General features: G+C 40.2%; 2 protein-coding genes across 4 annotated transcripts in view; one reads left to right on the top strand and one right to left on the bottom strand.

The window, feature by feature from the left end:
* Positions 1 to 11,941, top strand: part of LOC100696947 (sodium/potassium/calcium exchanger 3) — a 183,657-nt gene extending 171,716 nt beyond the window's left edge. The window contains exons 12-17 of the mRNA XM_005465027.4: positions 985 to 1,225; positions 2,209 to 2,375; positions 4,194 to 4,308; positions 4,875 to 4,987; positions 8,302 to 8,367; positions 8,457 to 11,941. Coding sequence (XP_005465084.1) covers positions 985 to 1,225; positions 2,209 to 2,375; positions 4,194 to 4,308; positions 4,875 to 4,987; positions 8,302 to 8,367; positions 8,457 to 8,606 — 852 coding nt within the window. The 3' untranslated portion in view covers positions 8,607 to 11,941. The remainder of the gene's footprint in view (positions 1 to 984; positions 1,226 to 2,208; positions 2,376 to 4,193; positions 4,309 to 4,874; positions 4,988 to 8,301; positions 8,368 to 8,456) is intronic.
* Positions 1 to 23,433, bottom strand: part of ttc27 (tetratricopeptide repeat domain 27) — a 728,099-nt gene that overhangs the window by 585,613 nt on the left and 119,053 nt on the right. The window lies entirely within an intron of this gene.

Below are 23,433 nucleotides of genomic sequence, written 5' to 3'. Positions count from 1 at the left end.
CCATGTCTCTTAAGTCAAATATTTTGAATTATACGCAGGTTTTTCCCTGAAATTATCAGTAGGTGTAGGTGCTGGTGAATTTATCAAATGACATGTTTGATAGTCAATACTTACAACACTGAGGATCTGTGCAAATCCTGACTGACGTCAGACGTCAGACCGCTGTCACGCAGATGTAGGGTCACCACACTACATCTGTCGCTTTAAAAAAGGTAGAACCATAGCTTATAGACTGGGGTATAAACACGCAATATATGTTGAATATAATATTTTCTGTTGAATCTTAAGGTAGGTGAATGTTAACAACTACAGTACAATCTTAAGCTCTCTAGTAGACGAGTCTGGACCTCACAATATTATACTGCTGCAGGAAAGTCTGAGATTTGTTTTGTGCACATGCACAGGAGCTCATGTTCACTCATCATGTGATTATCTTCTCAGGGCTGCAGTTTATATAACAAATTACTGTTTTACTTTTCGTTTTGTCAGCAAAAGAACAAAACAGGCCCAGAGAGGCTGCAAGCAAGAAAGACAGAGACAGAGCGAGAGAATCGTGCACATCAGCTTAACCTCCCTGCTGTCAAGTGTCAACACCACTTAGACATCCACTGTTGTTTTTACATTCATTCTGATAAGAGTTAAAATAAAGTACATTTATATAGGATGAGTTCACAACAGTCATTTAAAGGTGTATTGTAAGGTAAAGATCGTATTATATGAAATTTTCACCTGTTTGACAAACAGAAATAAAGCAGAAGGGCTGTAAGGGCAAAATGGATAAAAAGGCCTTCCCTATAAAAATAACATCTCTCTGAAACTGAATTTCTTTAGCATGTGGCTAAAATTCAGCTAAACTGTTCATGAATGCTGTTTAGTACTGAAGGGAGAATGGGGCTGTTTGAAATATGTTATGACCTGACCAGTCTCCCTTCTGTGTTTGTGTGTTTGTGAATGTGCTGCTTGTTTTGCGGTGGCGACGTATAGAGGCAGCGTCTAATCAACACACGGACTTTGACTAACGGTGACTCTGAGGTCCCCGTGAAGGGAGGGAGCAGGTGGGGCATAGAAAACGGGCTGTCTGGAGCTGAGAGGGGCGTCGGCGTTCGGCACGATGACCGAGAGGCCGGCAATGAGACGGATAACGAGGACAACGAGAACAATGAGAATGATGAGGAGGAAGAAGAGGAGGAAAGAGAGGGACCTTATGTACCGTTCCAATGCCCAGGTGAACTTTTAGATGACTCTTGTTTTTAAGAGTGATGAGTTTTTTTTATCAAATGACTGCGAGCGATCGCAGACTCGGTCCCCATCTTTGAAGAAACCATTTCAAACTCAACAAGGACGCAAGTTTATTGCACTCAGTTTCAATCATTTTGGTCGTCCCGCGGTCTCTAACCACGGTTTTCTCTAACACAACTAGAAGCATGGATCAGCAGGTCTCTTTGCAAATGTTTAGTTTTATTTCTTGAGAATTGTTAATTACTTTCAGAGAACACAGGTTTTGGTTCAGGGACAATTGAAAGAAACCTGCTATAATATTTATGCTAAGCTAGGGTAAGTTTCATACTTAAAACACTTTTTCTCAAAATCTGTTTACTTGTTGTTAAAATAAAAAGTCATGCAAAAACTTGTATCCCAGTTAACTTCTAATTTTATTTCAGCACACTTGACTTAAGTTTCCACCTCCAGGCTTGATTTATTTAAAACAATGAACAAAAAGAGTGAAACACAAAAGCGTAATTATAAAAAATTGACCAACGTAAGAAGTGAAGGGATAATTTTACTGACAAACTCAATCAGAGGGATGCGACTTATTTGATTAAAATAACCTTATCCCATTTAAACAAAAGAGGAGAACAGAAAAAGCATCACTCTGCTTGTTAAAATATCATTCAGCGTCCTTCCTCTGTAAGAATCTGTTGTTAATCAGGTGCCGACGAGTAGTTTAAATCAAGTTTAAATTTATGAATTCATTCTGATTTGAAAATCCACTCAGGTCTTTCATATTGGACTATAATCAGATCTTTAGCCAGTGATAAATCAGGGTTTAAAAGCATGTGTTAGTTGGACAGTAAATTATTCTTCCTGCTAGAAAGCAGTGTCAGTTTTAAACGCTTGTCTTTTCTGTCTTTTTTATCATTCTTCTCTATGCTTGTGTGTCAGTCTCAACCCAGTCTAAATGCTGCATCTCGCTCTGTGTTTCTGCAGCGGGAGGGTTTAATAAACTGAAGTGGCTGCTGGCTTGGCCTCTGGCCCTGTTGCTATACTTCACCATCCCCAACTGCTCCACACCTCGCTGGGAGAACTGGTTCATGCTGTCTTTTGTTTCCTCCACACTGTGGATCGCCAGCTTCTCCTACATCATGGTCTGGATGGTAAGTGACAATGGGGGAAAAGCAGACTTGTACTGAAAAGCAAGAAACTGAAAACAAAAATGCAATTTAATAATGGTTCAGTAGCATATAACAGAAATGATGCTGTTCTTTGTATCGCACTTGATGCTTCTATATATGAAGATCCTGCTACAGCATAAAAATCAACCAAGCAGATTAGTTGTTGAAGCATTTCAACTTAAGCATACAAATAAGTGCTTGTATGAATGGGTGAATAAGACATGTTGTATAAAGTGCTTTATACAACATGTGCTATATAAGAACCAATCCATTTACCTTGGCCTACAGTAACCGTGTGAGGAATTTTGGAGTGATTTTTGGCCAGGATTATTAAACAAATATGATGAAACCAAGATGTAGGAGTGCTTTGCATTTGGGTAATATCTCTACAATTAGAAACATCCTGTCTCCGAGTAATGCTAAAAACCAGTTGCATGAATTTATTATTTCTACGCTGGACTATTGTAATTCATTGTTGATCCAGAAAGTTCACCTACAAAGTCTTTAATGATCAGGCCCAGTATATATCTTTTGGTCTTAGACTGGAGGCTTACTACAGGTTCCTAAAAGTAGAATGAGAGGCAGACCCTTCACTTTCACGCTTTTTTTCTGTGGAAACCAGCTCCCAGTTTGTATTTTGGCCACAGACACTCACTCTGTACTGATTAATTCAGTTTAATTAAGTTTATTTTTTATAGAACCAAATCACAACAGCAGTCACCCCAATGTGCTTTATATTCTGAGGCAAAGTGCCCACAATAATCCAAAAAAAAACACCCAAAAACCAACAGTCTTTGTGAATGTGCTAAAAATAGCAGCAGATAAGCTAAAGTGAATATCCATCCATCCTCAGGGCTTAAAGTAAAGATAAATTACGTTTTCTATCAAATGTATAAGGACTAATAATTCCAAGAAACAGAATAAATACGTTTTAATTTTTAGGCAGTTTATGAATCATGTTTTTTTTAATCAGTGGATGGTGACTTGACTGGAGTATATGCATGTAATGTGAAACTGTGCTGTTTGAATACATGTTGGCTCATTATGTTGTTGTTGTTTGTTTTTATTTCATGCTTGGTAAAAGAGCTATTGTTTTATAATTTTTAGCTTTACAGTTGTTTCAAGCTAGCTTTGATATGCTAAACATAATTCAACAATATCAATTTTAACCTGACATTCAACTTCAAAAAGCTGTTATTCGATTAACCAACTGTGGCAAAGTATTGATTTTGTTAGCAGCTTGTTAGCTCGTTAGCTCGTTGTTTTGTTTTTGTTTGTTTTTTTTCTGTCTAGATGCTAGGACGCACCATTTACACAGAATTTATTTCTGTTGGGGAAGTCAGTTGATTTTAAAATGATCCGCTCCCAGTTTAACTGAGTTAAGAGTGTAAAAGTAATTTTCTGTGCATAGCTATGCCAATCGAGCTTATTAATATCCTCAGTTGTCAGCCACAGGTAGTTACTGCGGTCTACTTTCCAGTCGTTTTCCAAGTTTAAAAAGTCTGTCTAGAACAATGAGATAAATTCTGGAAACACGGGGTTAATCTTATCCTAATAGGGTTTGAAAAGCTCTTCAGAGCTACGGAGTTAGTGTGAGAGCTCTTCAAAAAAGCATCTTCTTCATTATTCATGTAAGATTATTGGTAAGTGCATGTGTCATTCCTGGTTTATCCTTAAGTTAAAAAAGAACATTTTAACATTTTGGTTTTGGGTTCTAGTCTTTCTTTCCATTTTTCTGTCTGCACTCTTGATTGTTAAAAATACCATCAGCAATAGTGTGTCTCTGTCTTTGTGTGTCAGGTAACAGTGATAGGCTTCACACTCGGTATTCCAGACGTCATCATGGGTATCACATTCCTGGCAGCCGGCACCAGCGTCCCCGACTGCATGGCCAGTCTTATAGTGGCACGACAAGGTAATTAAACACAAACATGCAAAATGACAGGTTACCAAGCTGTCATTTAAAACACACGCACAGAGCAAACAGCAGAATCAAAGTGAAGCCGCTATCAAAGAGCTGGAGAGGGGACTAGATGACAGAGATGGAGAGGGGAGGGGAGGTAAAGATCATGGTCTGTCATCTTTTTCCGCCATCCCTGTGGTGAGAAGAGAGAGGGAAGACAGGCCGCCGGGTCCTTTCCTCTGTCCTTTCATCTCTGTTTATTCTTGCTCCTGTCATCAAATATTTAAACAGCTCTGTCTGTGTGTATGTAGGGGGCTCACCAGGAGAGACACTCGCCACCGTTTAGTCGTCCATCCTCCACTGTGTAGCTGCTGTCGCCTTCATCGCTTTGACATTTTTTTGGAAAGTCATTTGGACAGATAGCTGCACTGAATTCCGCCCGTGTCCACCTACGTCACACCAACCTGCTGCTTCCTGTCTGCTCTTTTCCCACTCTATTTACCTTTCACACTGTCTCTCTGATTTCTCTGATGTCTGTTTTTGCTGATTCACAACTCCGTCTACGTCTGTGTGTTCAGGGATGGGCGACATGGCGGTGTCCAACTCCATCGGCAGTAACGTGTTTGACATCTTGGTAGGCCTCGGTCTTCCCTGGGCTCTAAAGACCCTGGCGATCAACTATGGCTCTGATGTAAGTAGCACAAAGCTCATCGACCCTTTAACTTTGGTCGTGCACAGAGTTTTGCAGACCTTCATCAGAAAGTTGTCGGGTTTTTTTATTTCAAATGAGCATGTCATCAACAATATGTGGAACAAACAGCCTGTGGGCTGCTCATTTTGTGCTGTTGTTGGTCCTTGAGAGGCCAGATAGAGAGTCATAATGAATCTTATAATGAAGTGAATTTGTCTCTCCTTCTCGGCTGCTTATTTGATCTTTTGGGGAGTTTGCATGTTTCTCCTCAATGCTGTAAACTTTGCTGTTCCGGACCACTATTCAACCAATCAGAATACTACCTGTGCATGGTAGTGGTAGGTAATGTACTGGCATCATGAGTGAAAAAAGGAAAGTGGAGCATAACTAAGGTTTCTGATTCAGCCCTAAGTATAAACTTTATCCAAAGGGAAAGTTGAAGCCTAGTTTTAAAAGTATAGAGTGTCTGTCTCTAATCCAAAATAGATGATAATCCAAAATGGTGAATGCATCTGAAATTGAAACCTCCATGCAGGATTTTGAGTCACTGAAGAGAGCGTCAACATGAACCAGTACCAGCACCTTTCTCTCTATGGACTGAGAAATCAGAGACAAGGACACATGCAGAAGAGGACAGCTGTAATATGCCGAAAAGGTTTTCTGTTATGGTGGATTCCCACATAATGAGTGGAATTTGTCCAACACGTTTATTGCTATTGTGTCTCCAACATCTCTGCTACATTCCCAGTAGCGCAGTGGAGGAAAATTTATGTTTCAGTAGGATTCAAAACTGAAACTGAAAATCTTACCTATTTGCTGCAAAGGAAGATATGCCGTGCAGTAGCTTGTGTCCATGAGATAGTAAAACTCAGTTGATGTATAAATATCAGCTAAGACATGTTAGAACAACACATGCAAACATGATCTAAAACAATCTCAAAGACAGCATATCCAAAAACTTGGAAAAATTATATAAAAGCACATTTACAGGTATTGATGGAGGCTGAAAGGGTCTCTATCTGGTCTTTAAGTGATGACGTGATGAACCCTGCTTCCAGGTCCAAACTACTCTGCGTTTATTAAGGCTGTTGTGTTTTTAACATGTTTTAATGCTTTGTATCTTGTTCTATTTAATTCAATTCAATTCAATTTTATTTATATGGCGCCAAATCACAACAACAGTCGCCTCAAGGCGCTTAATCTGAACAAGCCTCTAAAAAAAGGCAGTGATCACTGTCGACCTCTCTCAGCTTTTACAATATTCATTTTAAAGCTCAGTTTTAAAAACCTTACGATGTAACTACAGCTCAGCAGCAGTGAATTAATGACTAACCAAAAACAGAATTATAGGTCTATGTACAAATTTGACATGAGGTGAGCAAGTACATTGTAGTTGTCTTATGTGTTATTACTGCTTATGTTATTAATGCTGCCAAAAAAACCCCAATGAATTCAACAATAAAGCTACCTCTAAGAACCTATATTGATTACTGCTGCTGGAAATCACAGACATTAGACATTGCTTAAAAACTTTCGACCCTCCTGCTCCCCATACAGAGGTCTACAGAGTACAGAAAACCTGGGGTTAACTCTGAAGTGGCTTGGATAAGACAAAGTCCTTCATAGTACAGGCAACCAGTTCATGGTACACAGCTAAAATAGACTGGCTCAGACTGATGGTAAATGTTAAGTAGATCTGCTCTCACTGAGCAGTCGGAGTGCTTGTACTACAAGCCTCATTCACCTAATTACACACACGTTCAAACAAGCACTTTTTTTCATGCCTAAATGCTTCTGATCAGTTGATGAGTCTCTACCCTCTACCTTTACAGTAGCTCAGGGGGTAGAGAGAGCTTTATCATTTTGTGTTATCGAGTTTGTTCCTGAGATTTTTGTGGTAGACAAAACTACAACCCTAAATAAAAAGTTAATGTTGAAAACAAGCATCTTTATTAACCCGCAGTACTGTTACTGTTACACATAAAAGCTGATGGAGACTACCGGAAAATGTAAATCCTTGAAGCTCATTTTCTTATTCATCTCATATCTGCGTCCATATGTCTGCTAATTAATCACAACAGGCTTCATTAATTAAGTGCAGCGTAGAACCCAACAGTGAGGCTCTTTAAATAAAAAGCCCATTTAGATTCTGATTATAATTTTGATTATGAGCCATAATGTTTACCAGACTCATTATAAGCTATGGCACTGTGAGACAATGGTATATGCTCCAGTAGGAACTACAGGTCACACTGATGTCAGCCTTGTTTCAACAGAAAGAAATTTTAATTCACAGTGCTGCAGAGAAATACTACTTTACCCACAACTCTAAACTGAAACAGCAACATCTCTGATTGGTGGAGGCTGGAACAAAGCCCCGTACGAAAAGGTTTAAAGTGTTTTCTTTGGATTTGTGGATTTCCAGTGGATTATGGGATGAGTAGTTCATTCCCTGTTAAAAGTAATTATGCACACAGTTTTATGCCTTTTTGTTTTCCTTTATTTTTTGAACCACATCAAATCTTTTCATGATCCTGATTCAGCTCATAGCTACGTGGCTTAGTTGAATCCTTAAAATGCCTTCTATCGGGACATTCACTTCTAGAACTGGAGGCCTTAAGTTTTAGGATCTGTTGCTGAAGTCTAGAGTCCAGACCCCCTCATAGTGAACCTGTTTCTGCTGGGACCAACACTGTGTTTAGGGATCTCCACACAGGAGGGGACAAGTCAGGGACAAGGTTCCAAGTTAAACTTTACTTTGAAGGACATGCTGTATTTGCTGGACACGCATTATATAGACAAAGGTACTGTGCAACACCTAATCTTTAATAGCCTGTGGTCTACAAAGTGATATAACCATGCAGACTGCCTTTCCTAACATTTGTGAAACAATGTCTCGTTCTAAAGAGTTCACTGAATTTGAACTGAATCAGTTTGCAAAATTACTCAATGTGGGAGACCACGTAACGTTACAGGTACATAGTGTGCAAAAGTCAGTGCCCTGTTGACTTAACAACTCCAGAAACCTCCTCTGGCATCAACATCACATAAAACCTGTGTACCAGGAGATTCATGCCTGAGCAGCTCCTGTAGGTGTGATGTGTAGGTAGTCCAGTACTTTGGTCCACATGGTGTTTGACAGGATTATCAACACATTAAAGGTTCCCTGGGCATCCAGGACCTGGAATGGCTGCTATTAACCAGTCTTTAGCTACAAAGCTGTGATTACCAAACCACTTCCTTTGTGGACTCCCTTTAGCTTGATGGTCATTGTACAATACAACATTAATAACATCTCACCTGTTCTCTTGCAGATCAAATTAAACAGCAAAGGACTCATCTTCTCTGTGGGGCTCCTGCTGGCATCTGTATTTATGACAGTGAGTTTTTGAATGGACAGTTTCTGTTTCTTTCTTTCTCATAGCACAGTTCTTCTGATGAGCTTTCCTCCTCCTCTCCTCTGCTGCAGGTCCTGGGAGTTCACTTAAACAACTGGACGCTGAACAAACGTCTGGGTTTCATGTGTCTCATCCTCTACTCCATCTTCTTGTGTTTCTCCTGCCTCATAGAGTATAACATCTTCACCTTTGTCAACCTGCCGACCTGCCGGGATGACTGAGACACGCACGCATACACGACACACTCACTGTGCACACACTTACACAAACAAGTGGTGTTTGCAAGGAATTCAAAGAGAAGTATTAAATAGAGAGCTGGTGGAAACAAGAGGAAGATCTTGTTGGAGACCAAAGAATTAATTGCAAATGCTATTTGGCACAGGTCTGACTCACACTGATTTTTCTGTGGCTTGTTTTTCTGCAATATGGAGCTGCTCTGGTGTTTAGCCCACACCAGACCAGAGAGTGGGACTGATTCCAGGAGTAGAGATGGAAGCAACCAACGGACAGCACAGAGGATGATAACCTCACACACACACACACACACACACACACACACACACACACACACAGAAATTATTCTACTACTGCTCACTCCTGACATGAGGACCTTTTATTTTGAAACTCCCTATGTTTAGGTGTGATGTTTCCTAGCTGCTAACCTTTCCTGAGAGGAAAGGCAGGTCTTTTAGATCTACTAGTTGAAAGTAATAAGTAATAAAAAAATTAAAGCAATGATGTAGAGAGATGGGAAGTTTAGACAGAGGTAGGGCCACAAGTCTTCATTATTTGTTACAGTGTTTACTTGGGACTTTTTGTTATTTCTATCTTATGCTCGCATTTACAGTTTTTCTTTTAAGGCATGCACCTATAAGTCTCCGCTTCAGCAGAAACAGGGCATTATCCCGTCACCTTTTTATAAATTTACTCACAGCCGTAGCTGTCATGTTTCATATTGATTTCCTTTCTATAAATAGCTCACTTCTGTAAATAACCCCCAGATGTCCTATTTATTATTTATTCCTGTCATACGCACAGTTCTCCTCTGGAGGTCACAAGAGCACCTGGGCAGGTTTTTGTTTGTGGAGCCGGGGATCCAGGCCGATGATCACAATCACAAGCACAATTTTTTGTGAGGGCATTTTGCAAAATTCTATTTGATCTGGATGAGTAGTTCTACGTGTGGATGGGACATACAGAGCTCAAACTTGCACTGAAGAGCGGGAGAGCAAGGCGTTTACCCGCTGAAGCACGCTGATTATGAGGAGAGGATCCTTGTAAAATGAAGCAGGTTTGTGTGGAGTGGGTTCGAGAAGCAGATGTATTTATGTCTTTCGTGAGTGGGGAACTGCTGCTTGTTCTCCTCTCAGAGACACTGACCAAATAGACTCAAAACAGCGGTGGCATTATTCGAAACGACACCTGGACAAGGTGTTTGCTCTGTGCTGGAAGGATGGGTGGATGTCCTGCTTTACTTCTCTGAGGGTGAGCGATGTAACTGGTAGTAAAGTAGGACTTTTTACCCCAACTCTTTAAGGTTGGGTGGAGTTTCCACTTTATTTTTCTCCAGGAGTTCTTTGTATTTTGTAATGCCTAATGTCTAGATTTGTCCTGATTTGGTAGGTTTGTGGCACATAAATATAAATAATACTAGTTTTTAGAGCATGTACAATGTGGTTTGTGAAACCCTCCAGGGAATTTTTATTCCACTAAGGGGCCAGTACAGTTGAATTATTCTTGAAAGACTTCCACCAACACTGAAGTGAACGCTTGTCAGTCAGGGTTGATTCTTCTCACACAGTTTTCATCAAAATGTCAGCTTTTCCTCAGACAGGTTCATTTCAAATGTCAAGTGCTCTATGCTCTTTTTTTCTCACTAAGGGAAGAGTATTTGCTAAAAGAAAAAGATCTATTGTTTCAGGTACTTTGTTAATTTATTGATCAGAAATATAAAATATCTAAAATAGGAAATGCTGTCTTTCGAATGTATAAATATTTCATATATCATAGGTATTTATTTATGTCATAGAAACAGACAGTACAGAGCAACCATAACCGGAAAACAGGGTCTAAATCTTATGTAATGCAATAACTTTGAGATTACCGATATGTAAATATGGCGCTTTGCTGATAAAACATGACTTTATAGTGGAGTTTAAAAAGGCTCATTCAAATCGTAAATGTCTGTTAATATTGTTGTTCGACTGGTCAAACTATCCAAACACAACACAAGCGCAAATCATGAAGAGGAACTGTGAGAATGTCTGTCTGATGGGAGACCTTAACACAGTCAGAGGTGATCATTATTATCAAATATCAGGGTATAACTGTTAATCCACCTCGAACTTTTCCTCCAGAGTTTCCCTGAAAGAGCTCAATGAGGTGCTAATTACAAACCAAATAACTGGACGACTTTTGTTGTATCAATAACAGCTCCTGAGGAATTTCTACAAAGCCCATTTCTTCCTGAAAAAAAGCTAAAAATTCAAATTTTATTTGTCACATGCACAGTCCAACATGCAGTGAAATGCTTGTGTCCAAGCTGCAGACGTGGCCGCTCCATTCCTGGGTGGAAGCCTCCAACGGTGTGTAGCCTTAGCACTACACTATCCAGCTGTCTGGATGAATAAATAGACAAATTAATCTAGGTGTAAAAGATGAGAAATAAAAATTAGATTTTTTTTTTTTAAATATCCAAATGCCAAACGTCTGATCACTGTGGAGGTTAAACAGATCAGTGTGAGCACAAATCAAGAAATGGATCAAAATGTCTCGTAGCATTCCACTTTGAGGTACACGTGGTTTTCCTCTGTGTCATCCTGTCCATTACCAACACCTTTCTAATCCAGGGCATCAGTTTTGGCCATCATATTTATTTCAAAATATATTGTGCACTTTACTATCAAACAATTTATGCTACAGATTATTTGGTTCAAACGTCGTGTGCTGCTATTAACTGCATGTACCTACAGTGTAAAACATGAGGTACTTTGAAACTAACCAAAACGCGCTCTCATTATGAAACGACACATCTTGTAGAGGAGATTTCTAAATAATTTGTGATATTCACATGGGTGATATATTGCTGATGTACATATGTATATAAATAGGTGTAAATGTATTTATATATTTTTTGTCTCAATCTGTATATCTGTTGAATATATTTTCATAGTTCCTAGGTCTCCTCTGTACTCCCCTTTGTTTTGACGCGTTTCTTGTCCTTTGTTTACTCGCATGGAGATACTACAATATAATAAATTATTTATGGTAAATCTTAATGTACTTTGGGATGAGTCTAAAGCGTTTTTAGATGGCACTGGAGTTAGTTTGTACTGGAAATCCTAGATGACTGCATGCTGTGGCTAGCACAGAATGTAAGAGATAGTGAGTGAGAGTGTATGATATCTTTCTGTGCATATCTAAGCTTTACCTCTTCCTACGCAGAAACTTTTCAACAGAAATTGTTTACTTTGTGTTTAGATGTCTCAAATGAAATTTTAGAGATCATTTTGCTACCTGAGCATTAATAAAGTTGTCATTGCTTAAGGTAACACGATTGTGTGTGCTCTACAAAGTTTTTGACTGCTCTACTAGTAGAATAATACTTTATTCTATAGAAAAACTATACATTTAAACAAGTTATTTCTGAGAATTCTGTATGTTGTATGCATTTATCGCATTGAATACAGGTGCACAGTCAATGTGGTTTCTCACTTAAAGCTGAAAAAAAAAATAATGCAACTAAGAAACATAAACCAGCCTATAAGCAACAACCAACCAATCCCGTGACATCACCTTCTGTTCCGGCACAAGATGGCAGAACTTTAAATACTTATTTCCGCCATCTTGGTCTGGTTCTATACAGACTCAGACCTGCTGTTAGATTTTGACAGACAGTTATTTTATTCTACGCAACTTTTCTCATATTTAGGGTAGTCCCTATGCACACACTGGAAACACTTGCATCATAATCCCTCCCAATGATGCTATCCAGCCAATCAAGTCATTACTTCAGAGTGATGTTGAAAACATGTGCGTGTGCCAAATCTGCCAGGAGAAACATGATCATCCTTCACCTTGAATCACCTTCAGAGGTCTTAGAGAAAAGGCTGGCAGTGACGATCATATGAAGGGTGGGTCATTTTGATTCTTTTAACTGGGACCCTCAGAGGCTTGGACAGTTGCTCCTGTGGCTCTGTGATGCAAGTTGAAAAGAGAGAGAAGTTTTTGAGTGTACTTCATGGTGTCACATCCATACCATCTAAGGAGGTGGGGGCTGTGTAGGAGGACTCAGCATTTTCTAAATGCTTCTGCTGAACTGGCAGATAGCTGTCAGGATGAAGAATGCCATTTAAAGTTCAGCCTCCAGCTACTGAATGGCGAATGATAGACTTCAACAGATCCAGAGTTTGAAATCTGATATGTGAAATTTGAGTTTCTATAAATTAAAAAATAGTCAAACAAGACTTTGCACTGAGCTGCAGGGGGGGGAAAGCTGCTGGTAACTTTTTGAATCTTTAAAAGTATTTTATTTTATTTTGAAAATCAAATAAATTTTTGAAAATCAAACGTCCCCAGGGGGACGTGTTTTTACATGTGTGCTGCTGTGCGTTTTAATTCTTCTTTACCCTGACCCATTTCCTAAAGCGTTTTTGCATCAGCCATTGTAACTAAGACTATGTGCGTTGCCTTGTTAAGTAAAGGTTACATAGACTTATTGCACCATCTTGTGGTACAAATGTTTTACACTAAAATATAGCCCAGTTCTAGTTTGACTTCAGCTGATGACACTTATTCGTAACCCTGAATTGAATAATTGTAAGAGAATGGATGGAAGATGGCTCTTAAACACAATGACATTTAGAAAATGAAGTACAGGGACTACAAAGAGAGAGCAGATTTCTCCTATATTGGCTTCTCTTCATTGGCTCCCTGTTAAATCCAGAATTAAACTGAAAATCCTGCTCCTCACATGCAAGTTCTTGAATATTCAGGACCCATCTTATCTTAATGACCTTATAGTACTATATCACCCCATTAGAGTGCTTCACTCTCACACTACAGACTTACTTGTGGTTCCCAGAGGATATGTTGGCATTACTAAATTTGGCTCAATGCTTACATATATCTGTAAAAAGAAAATGTACGAGCTGTGATAACTGTTTCTGATAGAATGAAGAGTAGACTGATATATTAAATATTCCTTTATTGGGTGAGAAAATCAGACCATGTCATAACTGCTTTAAGTCATACAGATAGATATCAGATAGATATCAGAGCCTTAAACAGGCCGACTTCTGCTAAATGGGTCAAACTGGGCAGAAAGTATACAAACACATAACATCCTTATAGAATAAGATGTAACACTATAGATCAACTTACCTCAGAATATATAAAGCATATAAACAATTACAGCAATATGATGCAACAAACACAGCAGTGCTACTAATCCAAAATACTCAAAGCTTCATAGAACTGAAACAAACATTTATTTTTAGCTCCATTCTGCTGCTGATACATACTTTAGGTTTCTGAATATTAAAGTTGTTTCTGCCTTTCATAGTGTGTAACTTGAAGGCCCTGAGTACTTTCTCCCACACTGAAAACACTGGAATGATAAAATGATTTGAACATTACCTAATAAGACTGATTCAGGACAGACAGTTATTTTAAACTTTCCTAGCAGTCCTTCACAAACAGGGAACAGTCTGTCTATTCTCTCCATCTGTCAGCTGCTGCTGGCTCTTCCTCCTCCTCTTACTCACACACTGCTGAGTTTGTCCTGGTGGATCATCAGGGGTGCAAAGCCTCACAGATGATGTGCAGCAGTGGGTCCCTCAGTCTGTCCTCACTCTGGACACTTGCAGTTGTCACACATGGAAATCAAATGTGTGATAAGCTGCAGGATTCAAACACAAGTGTAACTTATAAACACGTTCATACTTTTATTCCACAATCAGAGAAAAAGAAACAGAGAGAGAGTGCAGGACAGACAGACAGGTGACAGTCTCAGGTGTATACACTGCTACAAAACAGCACAAGAGAAGGAGGATTTAGTGTTTGTGTTATTATGAGTGCTAAACAAGAAGAGTTCCAGATGGTACAGTGGACACATGTGTGACTCCTGTGATTAAAGCATCTTTCTTTCAGCTTAACGAGTGAACCGTCAGCTCGTTCAAACACACGTTAAAGTCCGTTTGGCTCGACACCGCCGAACAGAGGCAGCAATATAACATAGCTAACATTAACAGTGCAGTGAATCCTGCTTGTGCCGTGATATTCAGGACTGCAAACCGAGCAGCATCACTGACTGTCAGCTTGTTGTGTTTGTGGATATATGACTGACTTTAATTATCCATAAAATCATCACATTCATTGTAAGATTAAGGTCAACTATATATATATTTAGAAGTAGAGGCTTAAAACCAAGTTACCGCTGAAAGTACAAACATCACTAATGTCACATAACTTTGCTGACATGTGGCCAACAGTAATGTTTTAATGTTCTTAAACATTCGCACATAAATAAGTGACCTAACCCTTACTTTTGACAGTTCACCCTTCGGCCGCTCCCTTCTGCCGTATTTTGCGGCAAAATTATCCACACCCACCGCCGCGCTATGGATTGTGGGATATATGGGACCACGAAGCGTGCACCGGACCATGCTTGATATTTGGGGAAATCGACGGCGCATTTGGAGTATGCACTTGAAGTACACTTTGAATTGACTATGTGCACGTTAGCATATGCTACTTCCGGTGCAAAAACTCCTGTGTGGAGCTTTGTTTCCGGTGTCCTATTCGTGCCTTGTTTACGGTCCAAAACAAGTTAAGCAAATGAATGAATCAAGCGGCGATTTACATTTCTATAGATGTCTTGGGCATTTACGCAATATATCTGTAAATGATGTTCATGGACTTGTCGATATTTTTCCCCCATGCCTCAGAGCAAAAGAGAAAAGAAATTCAAATGTTATATTTCTCAGCTGTCCCTCGTTTATTGCGGGTGTTATGTTCTAAAAATAACCAGCGATAGGTGAAATCAAGTAGCCAATTTTATTTTTTGATGCGTGGACATCGTGGACATCCAGTACTGCACTTCAGAGTCACACTGCTAGCGATCGATGCAGCGATTCTGTACTGTACAGGAGAGATGTCACGGAGGAGATCGTCTGCAGCGATCAGGACGCAGGACACAATGTGACGTAAAAATAAGCATGAAAACTTGCACTAAAAAATCCGCAAAACAGCGAGGTGAAAGGTGAACCACGTTATAACGAGGGACCACTGTAATTTTGAAGGTAAGTCACAACATACCCTTCATACATACTAATGTATAGAAACCCTCACCAGCAATCGTTCATTTTTTGTGTGGCTTTTTTCACGGTTTGTTAACATGCTGTGTAGGTGTGGACATAACGGGAAACATCTGTGACTGTTGTTCATCTGTAGTTTGAATGCTGAACATTTGCCTGTTTAAAGAATAAGACCAGTCACTATACAGAGATGTGCTTCTGAATGTGGACGATGTGTCTTATGCTGCAGTGATGCAGTTCTGCTTGTGTTGAGTGATGTAAACAACCGATCGATCTAAATTCTTTAAACGTCAATCACATGGTTACCGGCTACCGCGAAAATAATGGAGGAAATCGGGACGGTAAGCCAATTTCTGTCTTAGCGCATTTGCGCCGCTGTGTGTTTTTGTGGTCTTCTTTTGCGGCTAATTCAGTGAATTTTGGTCTGATCGTGGTGAAACTTGGTGTGTGGAGTCAGTGATAGCTCTGGGAGCTAACCAGCCTATCTTTAACCGGTTACATGAAGTCTGAAGAATTTCTGGTTCGGTTTTGTTTGTTTAGCGGACTTCTGCGCATTTACCTAACTGCTTGTTTAATCGCGGCTTATTTTCAGTGTGTTTGGTGGTTGTAGAAATGGTTTATATGACATTTTAGCTGAGATTCTGAGGTTTCTGTGGATACCACACATGTCTGGACTTATATTTCTCAACCCGCGTTATAACCGATTAAACGTGATCTCCTCCTTTTTGCCCCCGGTATCGGGGGCGTGGGGCTTAAGTGGTACGTCAAAATCTATCATTAGATTTTTTGTGACACAACAGTGGTGAGTGTTCCCACCTTCTGCTCTTTGGAACTTAACGCAATCTTTCCGTTTTCGAGTTTTGGACATGATTTTGGAGTATATCTTCGCAGTAGCGATTTACCGCAAAGTAAAGCTACCGGAAATGTACAACCCCACATCCGGCCTCAAACCAGGAAGTTAGCATTTTCTCGTGCACATAGTCAATTGGGACAGCCGTCGTCGCGTGGCGGTGACGTAATCGCACTTGAAATGCGTACTTCAAGCGTGCATACCCTGAATTGGGACACAGCCCCTGAATTGGTGTTCGCTCGCTCTGCGGTAGAGTATCACTTCCTGTTCCTGCTCAAACACAGTGGTGTTTCTGAGTAGCTTATCTGCTTTGCAATTTAATTAAAAACTTTTAAATACATTCTGTTTTCATAGTATAATCCTCACGTGCTTCATTCGAAGCACCCTTTCTGTGTACTCACTACCTAATTTATAGCCAAAGTATTCACTCACTGTCTCTGTACTGTTTCGCTAGCTTAGCTTGGCTCGTAGCCGACTCATTAGCACCATGGCTACTTCACCTGTCCCTCCTGCACTTTCCTGCTCATTGTGTCAGATGTTTAGCTATTCCTCGGCCTCCTTTAGCAGTAATGATACCTGTAACAAATGTAGCATATTTGCAGCTCTGGAGGCCAGGATTACTGAATTGGAGACTCTGCTTCGCACCCTTCATTCACCCGTAGCTAGCCAGGCCCCTGTAGCTGGTTCCCGCTAGCTGTTCCCCGGCAGACCCCGAGCAGCTGGGGAAAGAGGGCGGCTGGGTGACGGTGAGGAGGAAGCATAGTCTTAAACAGAAGCCCCAGGTACACCACCAACCTGTTCATGTGTCTAACCATTTTTCCCCACTCGGCGACACACCCGCCGGGGGTCAAATTCTGGTAATTGGTGATTCTGTTCTCAGACATGTGAAGCTAGAGACACCAGCAACCATAGTCAATTGTCTTCCAGGGGCCAGAGCAGGCGACATTGAAGGAAATTTAAAACTGCTGGCTAAGGGTAAACGTAAATTCAGTAATATCATAATTCACGTCGGCAGTAATGACACCCGGTTACGCCAATCGGAGGTCACTAAAATCAATATTGAATCGGTGTGCAACTTTGCCAAAACAATGTCGGACTCTGTAGTTTTCTCTGGTCCCCTCCCCAATCAGACCAGGAGTGACATGTTTAGCCGCATGTTCTCCTTAAATTGCTGTCTGTCTGAGGGGTGTCCCAGAAACGATGTGGGCTTCATAGATAATTGGCAAACCTTCTGGAGGAAACCTGGTCTTGTTAGGAGAGACTGCATCCATCCCACTTTGGATGGAGCAGCTCTCATTTCTAGAAATATGGACAAATTTATTAAACCCCCCAAAATATGACTATCCAGAGTTGGGACCAGGAAGCAGAGTTGCAGTCTTACACGCCTCTCTGCAGCTTCTCTCCTCCTGCTACCCCCCCCAAAAACCCATCTCCATTGAGACTGTGTCAGCTCCCAAAAAGACAAAAAACAAACTAAAAACCAGCAATAAACAACTTAAACATAAAAAATCACAAAGAAAGAACAATACAGTATCCACATCTGAACCAAAGAGTAAAACTGTGAAATGTGGATTATTAAATATTAGGTCTCTCTCCTCCAAGTCTCTGTTAGTACATGACTTAATAATTGATCAACAAATCGATTTACTCTGCCTTACAGAAACCTGGTTGCAGCCGGATGATTATGTTAGTTTAAATGAATCAACACCCCCGAGTCATTCTAACTACCAGAAATCTCGAAGCACAGGCTGAGGGGGTGGTGTGGCAGCAATTTTTCACACCAGCCTATTGCAGTTTTTTCTGAATGCTTAAACCCTAACTGTGATTCTTATAGCACAATTTCTAAAACTATTAATACTAAATAATATTAAAATTAAAACTAATAATATTAAAACTAAAAGCACAAACACTGCTTTGCACTCAGTTTGCCATTTTGTAACACACACTTTGCAAACCTGTAGCTACAATCCACTGCACAGCACTCTTTTTGCAGAACTGTAAACATAACTCACGGCTTTACACTCAATTTGCAAAGGATCAACACACTCCTAGCAAAACTATACACATTTATGGCCATTATTTACACTATTTTACCAACTGTCTGGCACACTGTCACATGTGAAAACTTCTTTAGATAATTAGTTCACTTTGCAATCAGCCTAAGCACTATAATACAGGTAAGCTGTGTGTGTGGAGTACAGTGGAGGGAGCAGGAAGAGTGAGAAGTAGAGGAGGCCAAGGAAGAGGACGTGGAGGTGAAGAAGCAGGACGAAGAGGACAACAAGGACAAGGAGGAGCAAGAGGAGGACGAGGAGGGGGGAGAGGAAGGGTAAGAAGAGTAAGAAATAGAATTGCTGATGACATCAGAGCTACAATAGTGGACCATGTAATCAACCATGGAATGACCCTGGGGGAAGCTGGCCAACGGGTTCAGCCTAACTTGAGCCGCTACACTGTAGCAAGCATCATAAGGACATTTTGAAATGAGAGTCGGTTAGTACAGTCACTTTGCACTAAGATTTGTACCACTGCCATATGCTAATGAGAAACACAACAATACCATAGATGTAAAATTCCAGAAGATATTTTCCCCTGTGCCTTGGACTAGAGCAGTGCTCCCCAACTCCCGGGCCTCGGACCGGTACCGGCCCGTGAGTCGTTTGGTACCGGGCCGCGAGAGTTGAGGCTCAGGTGTGAAATGTATGGTTTTCAGGGTTTTTATCGGTTTTCAGCGTTATTTTGTTATCGTTTTTATCGTTAACTCGCTTTTCCTGGGTCTTTTCACGTGTGTTATGAATAAATCTTCGTTTTGGTACCGGTACTAGTTTTATTTTGTTGTGTTTATCCGCGACACCTTAAAGGCCGGTCTGTGAAAATATTGTCTGGCATAAACCGGTCCGTGGCACAAAAAAGGTTGGGGACCGCTGCACTAGAGGACATTTCATGTGATGTAGACGAAATTTTGTGGCCAGATCCACAGAGATGACACGATGTAGACTGATTTCTTTTTTTTCCTCAGTGAAATTACTATTTCGTTTTGACTTGGAAATAAACACTTGTGTTTGTTTTGATGTGTGTGAATAAACACCAGTACTTGAAGTTTGGATCCCTCTATCCTTACGGATCTATGACAAAAGTATGAGCTCAAACTGACATAGCCTACCTTGTGCACAGAGGAAGCAAAAGCCAGATGTGTTTTTCATTCATACCATCAGTGTGTAGTTGGTGCATTGTGTGCTTATTAATTTGATGGCTTGTGTTTACTGTCTGATACAAAAAGACCATTTTTACAAAGGTGTGGTGAGTTAAGCAACGGTTATTCGCTTTTACAAGTAAACTACAATGTTTTGCTGATTGGGTGAAGAGTTTTCTTATTTGTGTGTAGAGTTTTGCAAAAATAGCCAATAGTTACAAAAAATGTGCTCAAGCCATCAGAAAAAACGGTAATTAACGAAAGACCAAGACAGACTTTTAATTCATTTGAAAGCCTGATGCTTAGCCTTGTCCACCCCAGCTGTAAAACTCAGAAATCAGTCTTACTTGTTATCATATATCGTCCACCTGGGCCTTACACAGAGTTTCTCTCTGATTTCTCAGACTTTTTATCTGATTTAGTGCTCAGCTCTGATAAAATAATTATTGTGGGTGATTTTAACATCCATGTAGATGCCAAGAATGACAACCTCAACATGGCATTTAATCTGTTATTAGACTCAATTGGCTTCTCTCAAAATGTAAAAGAACCCACCCACCACTTTAATCACACTCTAGATCTTCTTTTAACATATGGCATAGAAACTGAACATTTAACAGTGTTTCCTGAAAACCCTTTCCTGTCTGATCATTTCCTGATAACATTTACATTTACAATAATTGATTACACAGCAGTGGAGAGTAGACTTTATCACAGTAGATGTCTTTCTGAAAGCGCTGTAACTAAGTTTAAGAATATAATCCACCCACTGTTATCATCTTCAATGCTCTGTACCAACATAGAGCAGAGCAGCTACCTGAACGCTACCCCAACAGAGGTCGATTATCTTGTTAATAATTTTACCTCCTCACTACGTACGACTCTGGATACTGTAGCTCCTGTGAAAACTAAGGTCTCAAATCAGAAGTACCTGACTCCGTGGTATAATTCTCAAACACGTAGCCTAAAACAGATAACTCGTAAACTGGAGAGGAAATGGCGTGTCACAAATTTAGAGGATCATCATTTAGCCTCGAGAAATAGTGTGCTGATTTATAAGAAAGCCCTCCGCAAAGCCAGAACATCTTACTATTCGTCACTGATTGAAGAAAATAAGAACAACCCCAGGTTTCTCTTCAGCACTGTAGCCAGGCTGACAAAAAATCAGAGCTCTTTTGAGCCAACCATCCCTTTAACGCTAACTAGTAATGACTTCATGAACTTCTTCACAAATAAAATTCTTATCATTAGAGAAAAAATTACCAATAATCATCCCACAGATGTAATATCATCTACAGCTACTCTTAGTACCATGGATGTTAAATTAGACTCTTTTTCTCCAATTGATCTTTCTGAGTTAACTTCAATAATTACTTCCTCCAAACCATCAACGTGTCTTTTAGACCCCATTCCTACAAAACTGCTCAAAGAAGTCCTGCCATTAATTAATTCTTCGATCTTAAATATGATCAACCTATCTCTAATAATCGGCTATGTACCACAGGCCTTCAAGGTGGCTGTAGTTAAACCTTTACTCAAAAAGCCATCTCTAGACCCAGCTGTCTTAGCTAATTATAGGCCAATCTCCAACCTTCCTTTCATATCAAAAATCCGTGAAAGAGTAGTTGTCAAACAGCTAACAGATCATCTGCAGAGGAATGGCTTATTTGAAGAGTTTCAGTCAGGTTTCAGAGCTCATCACAGCACAGAAACAGCTTTAGTGATGGTTACAAATAATCTTCTTATGGCCTCTGACAGTGGACTCATCTCTGTGCTTGTCCTGCGAGACCTCAGTGCAGCGTTCGATACTGTTGACCATAATATCCTATTAGCGCGATTAGAACAAGCTGTAGGTATTACAGGTACTGTTCTGCAGTCGTTTGTATCATATCTATCTAATAGACTCCAATTTGTACATGTAAATGGAGAGTCCTCTTCACCCACTAAGGTCAATTATGGTGTTCCACAGGGTTCAGTGCTAGGACCAATTCTGTTTACATTATACATGCTCCCCTTAGGCAGCATCATTAGAAGACATAGCATAAATTTTCACTGCTATGCAGATGACATGCAGCTCTATCTATCCATGAAGCCAGGTAACACACACCAATTAGTTAACACTAGGTTTACTAAACCTGCGCAAATTTGCGTAACTTCCCTAAACCCAACACCTACTAGAATTACTGGCTTTTTTATTTTCTGGTGCAAGTCCCGAGGTGTTAGTCGCCCCTGCTGAGATTTTCACAGGTCGTCAGCTCGTTTCTTCCTTCTCATGAAAAGGAAAAAACTAAACAAAGAAACAACGCTTGGACACTGCTAGCACGGGGCGCCTCCACAAACACAAATCAGGAGATGAAGCATTGCTGAATATGTTTCCAAACCAACTTCATTCTAAGCCAAAGACTAGAAAATATGGTGAAGCATATCTTCCCTTTGGTTTCGCCTGCACAAGTGCCAAGGTAGGTCTCCCCTGGTTTTCCCTTCCTCAGGAGCATGCGCTGGGCTCTCCAAATCACGGACAAACAGTATCCCACATTCCTGATTTTTAGTTCACAAACACTTGTTGTAATGACTAGTTAGTCATTACAACATAGTCACATTTTGGAGATGTTAGCTCTTTATACAGTAAACTTACAGCGGGATACAAATAATATCAGGCTGATCCTGCCACAATTTGTTCCCCCTGTTCAAATCACTGACAAACAGTATCCCACAGCTGTTTATGTTTTTGAACCCATTTTGCAGAGGGATTGAAAAATGTATTGATAGCAATGTTGAATATTATTACACAGGGAAAAAAAAACAACTACACGTAAAATAATTACACCGTGACGCCTCTGCCTTTCTAAATAGAGGGACAGTAACTGTATGTAAGCGTGTAAAACCTGCAGATAGTCAGATTAACAGTATTTTGTGTCTACCTGCTATTCTGCAGTTCATCTCATGTAAACAATAACGTGCGCACAGCTAATAATTCTAAAATTAGAAATATCCTGTCTCAGAGTGACGCTGAAAAACTAGTTCATGCATTTATTACTTCCAGGCTGCACTACTGTAATTCACTATTATCAGGATGTCCTAAAAACTCGCTGAAAAGCCTTCAGTTAATCCAAAATGCTGCAGCAAGAGTACTGACAGGGACTAGAAAGAGAGAGCATATTTCTCCTGTTTTGGCTTCCCTTCATTGGCTTCCTGTTAAATCCAGAATTGAATTCAAAATCCTGCTCCTCACATACAAGGTCTTAAATAATCAGGCCCCATCTTATCTTAACGACCTTGTAGTACCATATCATCCTATTAGAGCACTTCGCTCTCGCACTGCAGGCCTACTTGTTGTTCCTAGAGTATTTAAAAGTAGAATGGGAGGGAGAGCCTTCAGTTTTCAGGCCCCTCTTCTGTGGAACCAGCTTCCAGTTTGGATTCAGGAGACAGACACTATCTCTATTTTTAAGATTAGGCTTAAAACTTTCCTTTTTGCTAAAGCATATAGTTAGGGCTGGACCAGGTGACCCTGAATCCTCTCTTAGTTATGCTGCAATAGACGTAGGCTGCCAGGGATTCCCATGATGCATTGAGTTTTTCCTTTCCAGTCACCTTTCTCACTCAGTATGTGTTAATAGACCTCTCTGCATTGAATCATATCTGTTATTAATCTCTGTCTCTCTTCCACAGCATGTCTTTCATCCTGT

Source organism: Oreochromis niloticus, linkage group LG13, assembly GCF_001858045.2.
Source record: "Oreochromis niloticus isolate F11D_XX linkage group LG13, O_niloticus_UMD_NMBU, whole genome shotgun sequence".
NCBI lineage: Eukaryota > Metazoa > Chordata > Actinopteri > Cichliformes > Cichlidae > Oreochromis > Oreochromis niloticus.
The sequence above is the reverse complement of the archived record's forward strand: the minus strand, read 5'-3'. Positions and strand labels throughout refer to the sequence as shown.